General features: G+C 35.5%; 3 protein-coding genes across 4 annotated transcripts in view; 1 reads left to right on the top strand and 2 right to left on the bottom strand.

The window, feature by feature from the left end:
* The window catches only part of LOC113234712, a 328,095-nt gene extending 320,246 nt beyond the window's left edge, over positions 1–7,849 (bottom strand). For both annotated transcript variants that reach the window (XM_026470159.1, XM_026470158.1), the window contains exons 1-2: positions 7,057–7,849; positions 1,968–2,103 (exon numbers count right to left, since the gene is read on the bottom strand). In XM_026470159.1, the coding sequence (XP_026325944.1) occupies positions 1,968–2,103; positions 7,057–7,445 (525 nt within the window). In that variant the 5' untranslated portion in view covers positions 7,446–7,849. The remainder of the gene's footprint in view (positions 1–1,967; positions 2,104–7,056) is intronic.
* Positions 7,850–9,696: 1,847 nt separating this feature from the next.
* Positions 9,697–11,845, bottom strand: LOC113234744 (tyrosine--tRNA ligase, cytoplasmic). Its single transcript, XM_026470210.1, has 2 exons — positions 11,533–11,845; positions 9,697–11,419 (listed from the first exon to the last, which is right to left on the bottom strand). The coding sequence occupies exon 2, from the start codon at positions 11,397–11,399 to the stop codon at positions 9,822–9,824; it is 1,578 nt and encodes a 525-aa protein (XP_026325995.1). The 5' UTR covers positions 11,400–11,419; positions 11,533–11,845; the 3' UTR covers positions 9,697–9,821.
* A 127-nt stretch (positions 11,846–11,972) lies between these two features.
* Positions 11,973–15,831, top strand: part of LOC113234945 (RNA polymerase II elongation factor Ell) — a 55,196-nt gene continuing 51,337 nt past the window's right edge. The window contains exon 1 of the mRNA XM_026470465.1: positions 11,973–12,319. Coding sequence (XP_026326250.1) covers positions 12,185–12,319 — 135 coding nt within the window. The 5' untranslated portion in view covers positions 11,973–12,184. The remainder of the gene's footprint in view (positions 12,320–15,831) is intronic.

The raw sequence follows: 15,831 nt of genomic DNA, 5'->3' as shown, positions 1-15,831 counted from the left end.
TTTTTCCGTTCCAGTCGCTACTTAGTTTCAAAAATACGTTCAGTACGTTTGACGATCGTCGCAGGAATTGATTATCACTAGTAACAGGTTTCTTACCACGGTATAACTTCTTTTTATTTTCCCGATATTTCGGAACGGTTGCACGCTCCATGGTCACGGGTTGACTCACACAAGTTATACCGTGGTAAGAAACCTGTTACTAGTGATAATCATTTAGTGAATAACCACGAAAGTCTTAAAATCTATGTCGCAGGAATTGTTACCCAAAGGCAATGAGATGCCATGCCGCACGAAATCGCATCGCGCCGATTCCCAATTCGCAGTTTTGTGTCTCGACCCTATGACGGTAGCTGAGACGATAGGTAGGTGAGATAAAGGTCACAGAGATCAAACAAAGCTCCTGTGGCTTCTATATAGGAACTGGATATCCTCTTGCATACATAGCCATTTTCTTTTACTTCATCAAATTTAAAGGGGTGGTTGTTCTCAACAATACTAAAAACGATTTTGCATAGGAACGATTCTCAAACACACTTTGCTACAAATTTAAAGCCCGCCAAACTGCAGAGCAGTTTATCGGCGGAGACACACTCTTATCAGAAGCAAAAAACCTATACCGTATGCCTAACCTTACCTAACGTACGTCAAAAAATAAATGTATCAGAAACAATAGCACAAAGCTTAGCCATCTGAGATTTGTGATAACAATTTCTTTTTCGCTTTCTTTTTAAATGTTAATTTAGATAAATTCTTTTCGTCAACATTCAGATCATTATATATTAAAGTAACTTATAGTTTTAGGTACATATATTCTTTATTGTTAACAGATCTAGTGGTGTAAGAATGTTCAGCACATCTCTTAAGCTCACCCCTTCCGTATTCATCCAAAACTAATAATAGTTTGAATTTTTCTTGAACTGGCAATACATTACAAATCGAGAATAACTTCACATAGTTTTTGTCACATTTTTCCTTTACAAGTAGAGTCAATACAATGAAATTTCATAATATATTGGGAATCAAACTTTTTTTTCGGGTCTAAATCGCGCACATTTGTTTTTTCGAATAAACCAACGTTTCAGGCTTTTTACAGGTCCCATGTTCACGGACGGCAGTTAGCAGTGACCAAGGGTGTCGTCAGCCGATGGCCCAGGGGGGACAAGTTGATATATGCAGGATAGGATAAGAATGAATTATAAGTACAGTCAAGACCACATGAAGCTTTAGGCAATAATAAAGCAATTGTAGCGCAAATCTGACGTCTACGGTGATTGTAATAAAAAAGTTACAAAGCCCAATGTGTAAAGCTCAACGAACTCATGACTGTACAATAAATAAAACTAGTAAACAAAGTTATTATGTTTATTGAAAATAATAATATATTTTTTTATGATACTAAGTGATGGGACGAACAAGTCGTGCGCCTGATTGTAAGCGACACGCCTGTCCATAACAGTTGCAGTGCCACTCAGAATTTAAGAGGCACTGCCACTTCGCCCGTCACCCTGAGACATAAGTTGTAAAATCCCATGTGCCTGTAATTTCACCAGCTCTCTTACCCTTCAAAACTGGAACGCAGTAATGCATTACTGCTTGGCGGCAGAAATACGGCAGTACTTCCCTGGACGAACTCTTTCACAAGGAGCTCTACTGCTACTAAATGTTGCCTCCCCACTCATCCTCGCCCCGCTTTTACAGTAAACTATAGCAGCGCAGACGGAGTACTCGGAAGGGAATTAGTTAGAATCGAGTTTCGACCTTCGGGAATGCATTTGGCTACATTTTTTAAATTTCTGGGGGGGGGGGGGGGGGGCAGCTGCCCCTACACCCCTAGGCGACGCCCTTGGCCGTGACTACGGGACCTGTAAATTTCCGACGTCTAGCAATAACAAAATCCGGAGAACTCAACATTACATAATATGTATAATAAATTTTAATGACACCTATCACATAAACGAGTAACTTACCTGAGAGCCAGAAGCGGATTCATCAGCCGGCGGTTCTCTCGCGAATCGTTCGAACTTGAAGCTGTTAGATCGGTAGAGTTCGTTATCTTCGCGTGACCGACGACCGCGGCAGAAACGTCGTGTAATCGACGTATGTCTAAAGAAAATATAAATAAACTCATTAACGGTGTGAATAATAAGGTAAGTGATAGTACGTTTATCCGATATCGATTTCCAGAAGGTTAGTTATTCCTTGAAGGGTCTTTGTTGAACATAATTTGTGAGAGGAATTTAATGATTGCTAGCAAAATGTTGTGATAGCAATTGTACATTTTTACATATCTTACGATTAAATTTAGTTTAAAAACTTAATTTACATATCAAATATACAGTAGTATTGATGCAAAATGTTTTGTACATCGAACAAATACAACAATCAAAATAAAATTATCAAAAGATTAAGGAAGGAAAAAATAAATAAAATCCGCACACCCGAGACGTCGTCCTCAACGTGCATTAGGTGTAGGATTAAAATATGTCTTCCTTTAAAGGAGACCCGTGCCCAGTGACGGATTAGCCCTAAGGTCTAGTAGGCCCGGGCCTTGGGCCGCCAATCTTGACAAAAAAGTCACTGATGATAACAAGTAATAAGTCAAAGTGCCTAAATATTCTAAAGGCTCACGTACATTATGGCGGCCGCACTGCACCGTATCTTAAAACAATAATCTTCCTAAATCACTTTTATACATTATATGTATAAAATATATGTTACACATCTATAATGTAATGTATAATCATGACATCACTACATATTATCACTACCGTGTCTGTCTGTCTGTTTGATCGCGATAAACTCAATAACGGATTTTCATACGTTTTCCACCAATAGACAGAGTGATTCATGAGGAAAGTTTAAGAGTACAATTTATTTAGGTTTCGTGTAATTTGGCTGAAATATTACGATAAATGTTGAAGATGTCAGAAAAATCATGCCATCATGCATGCAAATACAATCATTTCTGAATCGATTTCGGTAAAAGTTGGCAATAAAGTAAATTCATTATGTAATATACCAGTATATGATGAGCGCTGAGAAAGGGGCGGCTGGTACTGATCGGGCAGCAGGGAACCTACCACCTACTTTACCTCAGGCTGGCTGCACTATGGCGCCAGTTCGCATACGCCAAAAAGAGGTACTTAGAACTCTGTGAAATCTAGACGTGAATAAAGCTAGCGAACCAGATGGAATTCCAGCAACACTCCTGCGTAACTGTGTGAGTTGTCTCCTGTTCTTCTTGTATATGCCTGTCACATATGGAGCGAGGGTATAGAAGAGCAAGACGAAGCACTTGTAGTGTTTTTGGACATTTCTAAAGCCTTTGACCATGTCTGGCACGCAACAAGCCTTTTAAGCAAGCTTCCCTTTTATGGGCTTCCCACTGACCTTTGCAATTGGATCTCGAATATCTTGAGAGATTGTTCGATTCGAGTGATCTTAGAAGGCTACTCTTCTAAGAATAGATGGCGATAGGAGTTCTTCAGGGTTCCGTACTGTCTGCAACTCTCTTTCTGCTGCATATCAATGATATGTTAATTCCACGTACCTTTGCGTATGCTGATGACAGCACAGTTGTAGATAGGTACAAGTATCCTTGCATTGGTCTTGACCAGTCCAGTGGAGAGACAGTCCAGTCCAGTCTTGTCGAGAGTCCATAGTTAGCCGTTTGAATTTGACACTCCAGGCAGTCTCCGATTGGGGCGATGCAATCTTGTCAAATTTTATGCTACAAAAACGCAGGCGTCTACTTCCCACAAAACGGAGTCCCTTTGAGCTGACTCCGACTTTTCGTGATATATACATACCGATAGTCAACTGTCTCCAGCTACTTGGAATGGACCGGTCGTCCAACTTGAACTTAGGTAGATACATTGAATCCATGGTCAAAAATGCAGCAAGGAAGCTTGGCATCCTTTCCAAGGTGAGACGTTACTTTACACCGGGACAGTTGCTTCAGTTACACCAAGCACAAGTCTGGTCGTGCATGGAGTACTGCTGCCACCTTTGGGACGGATCTGCTACATATCAACTGGCCACTTTGGATTCAATTGACAATAGTGCTAAGAGGCTTATAGGTGACTCGGAACTTCGGAGTGGAGGCGAAGCTGCAGAGCCTTGAACACCGCCGTAAGGGTGCCTGCTTATCGGTATTTTATAGGATATATTACGGAGAGTGTGCAATGGAATTACACGATTTAATTCCGCCTTTCCATCACCGGGGGACTAGGCGTGGGCTTGGGTTCCCTCCTATGTTGTATATATTCCAAAGATTCGCACGAAGCGTTATGCTTCCACATTTATATAGCGAACGGCTATGGAGTAGAATTCCCTGCCTGCCGACTTGTTCCCTGAACGTTATAACTTGGGCCTTTTCCAGGCGAGAGTGAATAGGTAATATTTGGGTGTGATGGAGGTCAAATGCGCACTTATATTTTATATAAAAAAAAGAAAGCATGGCCTCGGGACTAGGGCGGCCAAGACTGCAAATCCGCCACTGCCCGTGCCCAACAATATGTATGAATATGAATACAGAAAACGTCGTCATCGAGTCTTAATAATTATAACAAATTAGCGAAGTAATTTCACAAAAATAATTGAATATCATGGTGGTCAAGCATCGTGACATTCAATAAACTTAAAAATTATAGAAAACGTTACAGCAAATAATAGGTAAATGCGCCAAAATAACCACACCAATTACCACGTGTCAAACTGGAGTATTCCAAGTGTGTATAGGTAAACGCCACTGAACCCTTAGGGTGTTAGGAGTTTTTGTTTACCAATGTGAAGTGAGCGATAATTATCACTATGTAACTAATTTTCAAAAATGTTCCGTTTCAGGTTTAACAATATTGGTTTCTGTTTAATTGGGCAGCCAGTATGTGAATTATCAGTGGTATTTACACAGCTGCCTATTTACATAGATACATAGTGGTATTTACATTTTCTCGCAAATCTACATATTTTTAGGTTCTTTGTCAATCAATTTATAGAATTATTAATGAAATAATATACTATTGATTCGAAATATAATGTTCCCTTTCTATCTTTAAATAAAGATAATCACGTAAAGGGGTACGTTTCCTTAATAGTACGCAAATTTGAAATTTGTTGTGCTGATGATCACAAAAGCAAAGTTTTTGCAGGTAAATAAAATTTTTCATATTTTTTGTTATAACTCATAAATTATAACCAATTAGAAAATTATATTGATAACCCAGAAACCAAAATAGTGTTAGGGCGCGTTCCCATTATGTCGTGACGACGGATAGTTGTGTAGTTTAAAGTAAGTTTTTCACATATGTATAGTAAGTACCTACATCACGATGAAATGTCGTTCATGACTTCTTTGACGTTACGACGACATACTGTCGTGACAATGGGAACAGCTAGAACGACAGTCACGATAAATAAAACATCACGATAAAGATATGACGACAGATTATCGCAGCTTCAAACAATTCTGTCGTGCAAACGACAAGACAGACGGCTGCCATTAACCGATAAATTGTCGTTACGATCTAGTGGGAACAGCTAGACACGACAGTCGTTCAACGATAAAATAAACATCCACGACCGTCACGACATAGTGGTGATACGGGAACAAGCCAGGCGCAACAGTCGTCCAACGATAAATAATACGCTACAACATCATGAGAACGCGCTCTTACATGGTGTTATTATTTAATATTTAACAGTCATAAGTTACAAAACCTTATGGATGTGTATATAATTAATTATAATTTATACTGTTCCATGGACAGGAAAAATTCAAACAAGTTTATTATCAGTAACCAATATCAATCTATTATTTTTTCATGTCTTACTTTCACGTCTTTTTTTCATTGTTTTACTGGCAAATAACAATTAAATCACACACACTGAAATTAAATAGGCACGTTATTTACTAAAATTCCATTTTCATCGGAAAAACATATGATTCAAATATGTTAAATTAACATAAAGAGTTGAATATAAGCATAATCATTTTGTCATTTGGATTCATAATGATAAAAATAAGTTCGTCTTTGCCGAATCGACACAAATTACCCGTAATAACGGGAAGTCTCGGAAACCTCGAATATTTCTTAATCAATGTATAAACGGCCGTGTCGTTGACAATGTTAAACATTGACTATTACAATAACGTTTCGTATTTAATTCATATGTCTCATTCCAGAGATTTAGTCCTTATTTACCTTTTAAGTTAAAAAACTGAATCCAAGTAGGTAGTTAGTTCCCGCCCTACTATAATAATTTTTCGTATTAAAGTTTTAGTTGCAGCAACATTTTGAAATTTTATATTATGTGACCTAAAATTTGTCAACACGTGTTCGTGTTCACGTGTTTTTCAGCAATCAACAAAACTATGTAAATGCAGATATTAGCATAAGTACGACCGATACCATTATCAAGACGTATAATCTACTGTACTGCAGAAAACAGGTGCATTTTATAAACCTTAAATGTATTTTATTTTCTATTTGCAACTATGACTTACAAGACAAAATACGTAGTAGGTAAGTCTACAAAAGTATACAGGTACATACCATAGGCTTGTAGCCAACCTTACCAGTCAGAAATAATTACCCGTCTACAACACTTATCAAAAATTACATAGACACATTACCTATAATTAGCACTTGCCCATTAACGGAAGCAGAAATTATTACCGATCAAGTGACATACTGCCATTGTTAGTTGAAACGGCGCATGCGACTTTTTTTTTAATTGTTATGTATAGGGTAAATAATTATCATCATCAGTAAATAGTATAGTTACTACGCCGAACTGTCACTATTTTTTTTCTAGGTGAGCAAGGTGGTATGAAGTTGCCGCAAGAGAAAAGTATATAAATTTTTAATTTCATTTCTTTAAATATATTTTGTCACTAGTGCCCTTTCAACTAACGACGGCTGTATATATAGAAGGTACAAACTCACATACATCGCAACGAATACAAAAGTATCATGATATAGACAATTATATACACAGCCAGCCTAATAATTAAAATGTATATTAGTACAAAGAAAAATAATTTTAAATGCATACCTGGAGTCACTAGAGTGCAAAGGCCATTGAATACCAAATAGTTTCAAACGAGCTGGTGGCCGTCGTTTTGGCTCCGTACGAGTAGACTCTTCCACAGGCGGGGTATGATGCCTTCCACCTGACGAAGCCCTAGTACCGCTTCTACGTCGCCTTCGACGACGTCTCTCCACTAAAACGAAATTATCTCCATTCCGGATTATATACGAAGATCGAAGAGTGGATTTCTCGTCCCCCTGTCTTTGTCGTATCAAGTCAGCTGTTCGCAAAGTATGAATATTTTGGTATTCTGCTTCCGGAGGCGCGGTTGCTGTCACTTCCTGACTCGTCCCGCTTCCATCCCTCTTCTTACGAGAGGAATGGAGACCTACTCGACGCCAAACCTTTTCCATGAATCTTTATTTAGTGTCATCCCATTATTATTCCTGCCACTTCCGCGAAACTGTTCCCTGCACAGTTCATTACCCTCAAACTGAACACATTTAGCAACTGTCTTTGTTTAAATTTATAGGTCACAGTTTTTGCTGTTCGTTGAAAATGTCTGTAGATAGCACTGATAAAAAAAACTAGCACTAATGAGTCACTGGCCGATCAACCGTATGTCATTGTTCATAAGATCAAACAATCTTGAATGAAATCGATCCTGTCTATAACAATAGGATGGGCCAATGTATGGGGCACCGGTGGCTCAGGAAACTTCAGGGATTTCTGTTAATAATCTTTAATTCAGACGTACTAGGTTAGTGGTATAAAGGGAGATAATAACGTGGTTTTTGACATCGCTCGCCGAGGTCCCGGCCCTATAGACAGGGTGCGGAGCGAATTCCGTTTACGCATGCGTGATCCCCCTTGCCTCAGCCCTTGGTAGACCGAAGCGCCAAAATGGCGGACCTCTCCGACCCCCTTCCCGTTATTGAATATCTAATTTTATCCGTGTATTCATTGTTATAGCCCAGTTGCAATGCATGCAGGGCTGCTTTATTATTAATTCGTTCTCTGAATTGGTTCAGGCTAATCTTTTGACAGACTGGACAGTAAAACATACGCAAACTTGAATGAGTTAAAAGTTGTAGGTGCTTCCAACATGAATGAAATAGCTATATGGCTACCAACTTACTAAGACCACAAAACTTTTATGTAGATACTAAGGATTTGTCAACCTAGGCAAGTTATGTATCTAAGTAGACAGCGTTTATTAGTAGTATAGTCTGTATAGCGGTTTTTCACGTCAACACAAGGCTACTACAATTACTGAAACTTATAAACATACCAACGAACGCTAACAATATGTAGGTATATTGCTTGATTGCTATATATAAATAAATACGGATAATTTTAAGTCTCTCATTATCTTCTATAATAGATAGATGTATTTTATGCATTTCATGAGGTATGTAACCGCTTTTGCGTTGATAACCTCAATTACAATATAACTATAGTGGAGATTTGTAATTAGCACTGACACCTGTTACAATAATATAACATAAAAAATTATATTTGTGGATAAAAACTTGCTTTAGTTCTTCAAAATAATAGATTTATAAATAAAATACCTAACGGTTCCTTTTTACCGTTACCACATCTTAATTGATTTAATTTCCACAAAACAAAGGAGTTCATTAAATTATGGCATTTCCTTTTAAAAACAACGATTCAAACCTTAGAGCCAAAAGTTAAATTAAACAATTAGTTTTCTTGGAAAATATTGGTAATATATATTATAATTTGGTTGTAATAAGTTATTTTTGCGTAAGTTTCCTATGATATCTGGCAGGCTTGGCATAAGTAAAGAGGCGTGATAATAATGGCACATATTAGGTACTAAAACTGCAACAATGCCAAAAAAAGAATTACATTTCTATTTACAGATAATAACATTATACGCATACTTTTTTCCAAAAATTAAAACTGTCCTACTATAACTGCCGAACGTTGAACTCTAAAATATAACATCACCAAGTACGGTTCTGCCCTGAATGATTCAGGCTGAATCCAAACGATGTCCTGCAACATTTGGTCGCTCTATTTTAATTTTAACAATATAATAAATAAGTTAAACTGCACTGTTCAAATTCAAATATTGAACCACAAGGAGAAAGACATCCATCGAGTATATAAAAGACATCTCTACGTAGTTCACGATTCATTACTTTCCAATAGAAAAACAAATGCACGTAGTATTACAGTCACACACGAGATGTCGCTACGCAACTGAGTTTAACCACCCACGAAAGAATAAAAACAATTGTATTTATTGTTTTGAGATTCAACAGTCAATTTCAAACAGGTACCTACAATGATATTATATACGTAATCAATTATGTCTGATACTTCTTGATTTTATTCTATTATATTATTAGGGAAAGTTGACGAGTGTGATCGTCACTCATCAACTTTCCCTAATAATATAATAGTATCTACTTCCAGACATTTTCTACCAAAATTTAAATCAGTCATATATCTAGGTGTACTATAGATTTGTATCGTTTCAGATATTGTTATAATTAAATGGACATTCCAGATTATTACTCATTTATTGATAAATAAAATATATGCTTAACAAAAATAACAATGAGTAAAAGTAATTATTATCTATAAAAAAATATAAAAAGCTTCCTTAACATTAAAATTTTCTGTTTAATCGGTATTTATGTTATATCAGTAAATAAAGTTTTTATCAATCTGTAAGGTAAATATACCTTAAAGGTATATATACCTTTTGTTTAATAAACAAAACCTAATAATTATATTTATTGAATTTTGGAAAATTATTTAATTGGAGCATTTTTCATCGACTTAGTAGTCACAGGGTTGCCATTAACTTTGCTTATCAATTTATTTCCTTGCCACACAACTGTAAGACTATCATTTGTTTTTAGGTCAACTTGAAGTTTTTCCCAGACTTTTTTCTTCGGGTTTAGAATATCATCTGGTTGTCCAGATTCATATCCTTCTACAATAATCCTATCTCCAGGTTTACTTCCCTCTGGAGGCAATAAAGGCTCAACCTGTTTAGGTTCATCAACCGAAGCACACAACACCATTCCCTTAGATTCTACACCACGCATTTTAGCAGGCTTTAAATTACATAAAACTACGACATCTCTATTCTGCATTTTGTCAATAGGAACAAAATTAACTAATCCAGAAACAATAGTTCTATGTTCGTCATCACCCAAATCAATTTTTTCTACGTACAAAGCATCAGCATCAGGATGCTTGGAGACTTCCACAATTTTTCCAACTCTGATGTCTAATTTTGATGGTGTAACCTCATCTACTGCATTAGAATTAGAATTGCCTTTAACCTTTGTAGGTGGTGGGTAAGCTTTCTTTGTCAATTCCTGTAATTTAGGGTCTTTGAAAGTATTTTGAATTGGTGCCAAAAGCCTATTTATTTCTTGTTCAACAGAGGCTTTCAAATCTCCTGGATGTATTTCTTGCTTTGCAAAAGCAGCTTCAAGATCTTCAAAGTTGCTGTATTCTACATTACCACCATTTTCCAGTGCTCTTAAAATCTGAAATGTAACTTCAGGTTTCATAAGTGGGAAAAGAACATGCTTAATGAAAGATAGGATTCCATTGTCCGTGACATTGCCAGGTTCACAGAAAGCTTTTTTAAGCTTCTTCTTAACACTTGCTGGATTGTCCAATAGATCAATCTTGCTATCTTCTTCAGAAGAAGACATTTTTGTTCCAGTAAGACCAGGCACCATTGGATTCATAAGATGTACTCTTTTAGCATAACCAAGTGAAGGCAAATACTTCTCGGCTAAAGTGAATATTTTTCTCTGATCTACACCACCAAACTGAGCATCAACTTTGAGGTATTCCTCATCCAAAGCCTGAAGTCCAGGGTACAGTAAACCACTGAGCAAAGGGTGTTCCACCTGTTTCACAACTTCAGCACCTGCTTTCTTTGCATCATGTTCAGTAATCACAGAGGACATTCTGTACACATCTAGAGTGTACTCTTTGCTGAGCTGATACTCAGTCCCTCTAACAAATTTTAACTTATCTAATGGTACTCCAATCGAAGTAAGCATTGCTTTGATAGCAACTTCATAGTACTGGGTGCGCAGAGCAAGAAGGTCCCAAGGAGCTTTCATATTGTCTAAATAGGCATGTAAGTCCGCAAACAATATTGTTACTTCACATCCAGCTTTTAAAAAGTCGGCAATTTTGGACATAGGCACAAAATATGCTACATGAGGGCGTCCGGTGGTCGCAGTACCCCAGTAAATTTTAAGGTCTCTTTGTTTTAAGATTTCTGTTAATCTGTCTTCACCTAAAACTTCTTGTAAGTTGCGGGTGATAAGGTGCTTCTTTTCTTCTAAGTTCGCCATAATTTCGGTTACAAGACACGCTGAAAAAAACAATGTTATATATAGGTTAGGATTTCTGGTGAAATACTGCACTACCTACCTACAAAGTAAAACAACAAAAAGAGACGGGATATAAAATATAATTCTGACTTACTGTAGCTTAGATAAATTATACGCGCAAAAAGTCAACTATCACACAATACAGTAAATGTAATTTCCGAATATCTCAGGCCACTTGAAAATTGGAAAAAATAAGTAACACGTAAGTAATCTTAGGTAGCTTACGAAACTGAACGAAATCAAACATAACCTCACACAGCATTAAACGTCACCATTTCAAACACGGTGGCTTAATAAAAATTGTAATGAAATATACATCTTGGAATCGATCCACAGAAACTTAATTTTTCTTGAAAAGTTTATTAATTTAGATTTTACGCCAAGAAAATCAGAAAAATATTGTACTTTTGAATTGAATGAAGTTGGCTACAGATACTGAAAATACTTGTTGCCAACTGCTAATTGGCGCTAGTGTCGCAGTGAATGCTCGCGTTTCCTGTCAAAAGCGCCATTGCGCATGACAGTCAGTGCGGCCTTGCAGACTGAAGAGAGCTGCCAACAAAGGCCGAGTCGATGGGGTTACAAAAAGATTAATTTGGACTGCTAAAACCCTTTTGTTGTTGTAATTATAGTTTTATATAGGTTGTGAATCTGTGATTACGGTTAAGAAAATATGTGAATGATATGAATCGTGACGACTAGCAAAGGAGTCAGCTGGTCCAACAGTGCGAATAGTGAATAAAGAAATGGCGGCCTTGCCAGCAGGTGTTCAGTATGGGTTATCATCAGAGTCTAGTTGTAAAGAAAATAAGGAACTAGTGTTTGTGAAATTAACGGATTCAGCGCTGAAAGCTATAGAAGACTTCATTAGGAATAATAGGGTAAGTCCATTCGCCATATTGTTATGATAAAAATAAAGAGAGGCCAACAATGTCAGAGGCGCCATACTTACGCTACACTAATCAAAATGAAACTGCAAATTAGTTGTTTTATATTGCAATTAATACATTTGGAACTGATATTATCGTAAGGTTATTAAGTGTAAGTGGGCTGCTTAGTGATAATTAGGTTCTCTTCAAAGTCACGCCACGTCAACATGTAAAAATTTTGCTGTTGTTTTTACAGATTTGTATTTCATACGGCTATTATTAGAGAATTCGCGTCTTATTGTCGCGGAATTCGACGGTTCGTTTACTGTGGAGTTACGTTACAATCCAAATATCTCTCGCTGTCACTCTCCATATTGGGACAGTAAATAGCAAGTTACTGTCATAAAGCCTAGTCTCCCACTTCCTTACATTTTAAGTGCTGTTTTGGCTAGAATATATTAATGTGCTGTGATCTAGCAACTAATTAACAGTCACTATTAACTTGTGAAATAAGCTATATGTATCTGGGCCTCACTAGAGATAATTTAGCTAAAATAAAATGGAAAAAAACAAACACTCATGATATAGAAGACAAGCAAGTGATATAGATAAATGTAAATTTATCTTTATTTCTTTCTTTTAGTGTTCTTTTTTTAATATCTATTTCTACGAGTATTTAATGCTTAATTGATGACAATTACTTAACAAACGTACAGCACTTGTATAAATATATCTTTGGATTTCACCTACATTTGAAGCAGAACCATGTGATGTAGCTTCTTGAAACATATATTATCCATATTGTACAGACCATTTGACGTAACTACTACTATTTAAAAGAATAAATAAATTGCCATTTAAATTAATTTGGTGTTGCCATACCTAGGTAAAAATAATTGTTGAACTCATAATCAGTGTATTCTGTATCAGTGTATTGTGTATCAATGTTTTCTAATAGGTATAGCACTTACCTACATAAGTTTTTGAATTCAAAACACACCTAGATGGCTAGGTGTGTTTTGTGAAATTGTACTCTCTAAAAGTATTTAAAAAAATACAATCACTTAGAAGGTTATACATTTTAACAGCTAAACACAAGATTTTATTCAAAATTATTCATTATGGAATTTCAAACTCATTTACAAAGTAACAAAATCACCCATCTGATAGTAGATTTCATTGTCTCATGAAGGTATTTTGTCATATTTTTATGGAGATAGTATTCTAGATCTTGCTAAAACATCCCAAGTGTCAATAAACAAATGCATTCAGTTTTTATAATTTCATGAGACATATGGTACTGGTAGTGCAAATTCATTAACAATGGTTAGATAGATAATAATATTGAATAGGTCACACTAGTTAGCTATCAGAACGATAGATGGCGCTACTTGTATGTTTGAAAAAAATCTTAAATTGGCTAGAGAAACATCAGATTAATACTTTGATTCTTTTATTGGCTAATGTTTAGTAACGAGGTATGCTTAAACTCATGGAATTATTAACAAATCAGCTTTAACACATAGAGGATTTACATTTATTTAAGGAATTCTATGAAAAAGGAAAATGTGCAAAGTATGCCTATGCCTGTGATGTATTTAGACATGCTTTTTGTATTTTAAGTCTTCTTGTGCTGAGATATAGTTAATTCTTAGCCACCTCTTTCATAGGATACATTTTGGTTGAAGTCATATATGATTTATGGGTATTTCTCATTTTTATGGCAAAAAAATAAAACAAAGTGAAAACTGCTTTTAGATATTTTTAATGATGGATTTGATTACTTTTGGTTCTTATTATTCAAGGGAAATATACTCGAGCAAGCCCTTTAGGGACTTAATTATAAGAGTTGAGAAAAAGTCATGTCTACTCATATCTTCTGCTGTTTTTGGACACTTTTGGATTTTCGCCTTCTAACAAGAAATTTGTACAGAAAAAAGCAATGCACATACTTGCACAAAATAAAAACACAACCCTGTCTTACATACCCGCATTCTATAGAAAAATCACTTCCATGGATCAAAAGTTTTTATGTAGGCATATTTTTATCTACATATTGATAGACGTGACCTCTACGGCAGTGACTTTTTTCCATCAAAAATCTCAAAAACTTCAAAACCAAGAATGGACTTGTAAATTTAGCCATGTATTTTTGATAAAAAAACGCGTTAAAGGCACAAATCTTATTTTAATTAATGCACTTCGCATTAATTAAAAAACATACATCTAATGACCAACACAATTGTGACCACTTATGCTTAGCGAGTTTCGAGAATCGCAGATCAAAATGTAATTTATCGTAAGTGTTTGCATCGCCAGCCAAAACTGACATCTGAATCAAAAGATGGCAGCTGTATCTTTTTTGCATTCTAGTTCCAATTCAGATACCAGCACAATATTTAAATAATTAGGGCAGTGTGACGTACATCCATAAATGGGACAAAAAAATTTATCACATATTTGATTTGACCCACTGAGGAATTAATTATTTGATTTAGATGTAATATGTTTCTGTCTATAATTAGTAAATGCATTTTAGTTACTATTAGCATATTTTAATGTAATTCTAATGGCATATAAAACACAGGGATGCTTTCCCTTGCTAAAACAGTGGTCAGACACACGGAAGTGATATTTTGGATGTTTGAAGATTAATTAAAATATAATAATTCATTAAATTAATCCATTTTTTTTATTATTTTACCTGTATTTGATGGACACAAAACAATATGTAGATATTCAGTTACTACCTGTTAGAAATGTGCTGATCGCAGTTATTTTTATTCAAATATGAGAAATACATTTATATCTATTCAAATTCGAATTTAAAAAAGGGATGCTCTTTTTTTTAATTATATCATATCAATGATATCAACAATACAAAGAGATTTTAATACATGCAGAATTAGAACTAGAACTAAATTTTTATTTATAAGGATTTGCATTACAGCTTGCTAAATAGATTTTAGAAAAATGTTTTAAAATTCTTCTACATTGAAATCCCTCAATAATATCCACCTATTATATGATCACTCAAGTAACTCACTCATTAAAGCCTTTCCAGTATTTGCAATTAGCTGCTTCTTCAATATTCTGTGCTTTTAAGGAACTGCCATAAAAGTAAATAACTATGTAAGGATGTATGTACCGATCTAAAAATTTGTAAATGGTAAAATTAATATTTATACCCTTAACTATACTAAGTAACCTAATCAATATGACTAACATTGTGCAATATTACATTTTCGCACCAATAATTTAATAACACATAATAAAATAGTAAAATCTTTATTTCTTAAAAACACAGGTTCTTAAACAATAGTGGCTGGAGTCTCCTTTTAAGCATAGTCTGTGTCAAGAAGCACCACTCTTTATCCGCTACACATATATTAAATAACATAAACCAATTAATCATTCAAAACACATTTCTCATTACATCGTTCAAGATTACAAAAACATTATAATTATCGTGTGTGCGTGTGTGTGTGTGTGTGTGTGTGTGTGTGTGTGTGTGTGTGTGTGTG

The sequence above is a fragment of the Hyposmocoma kahamanoa genome, unplaced genomic scaffold (genome assembly GCF_003589595.1).
Source record: "Hyposmocoma kahamanoa isolate Upper Pololo Valley unplaced genomic scaffold, ASM358959v1 86, whole genome shotgun sequence".
Lineage (NCBI taxonomy): Eukaryota > Metazoa > Arthropoda > Insecta > Lepidoptera > Cosmopterigidae > Hyposmocoma > Hyposmocoma kahamanoa.
The sequence above is the reverse complement of the archived record's forward strand: the minus strand, read 5'-3'. Positions and strand labels throughout refer to the sequence as shown.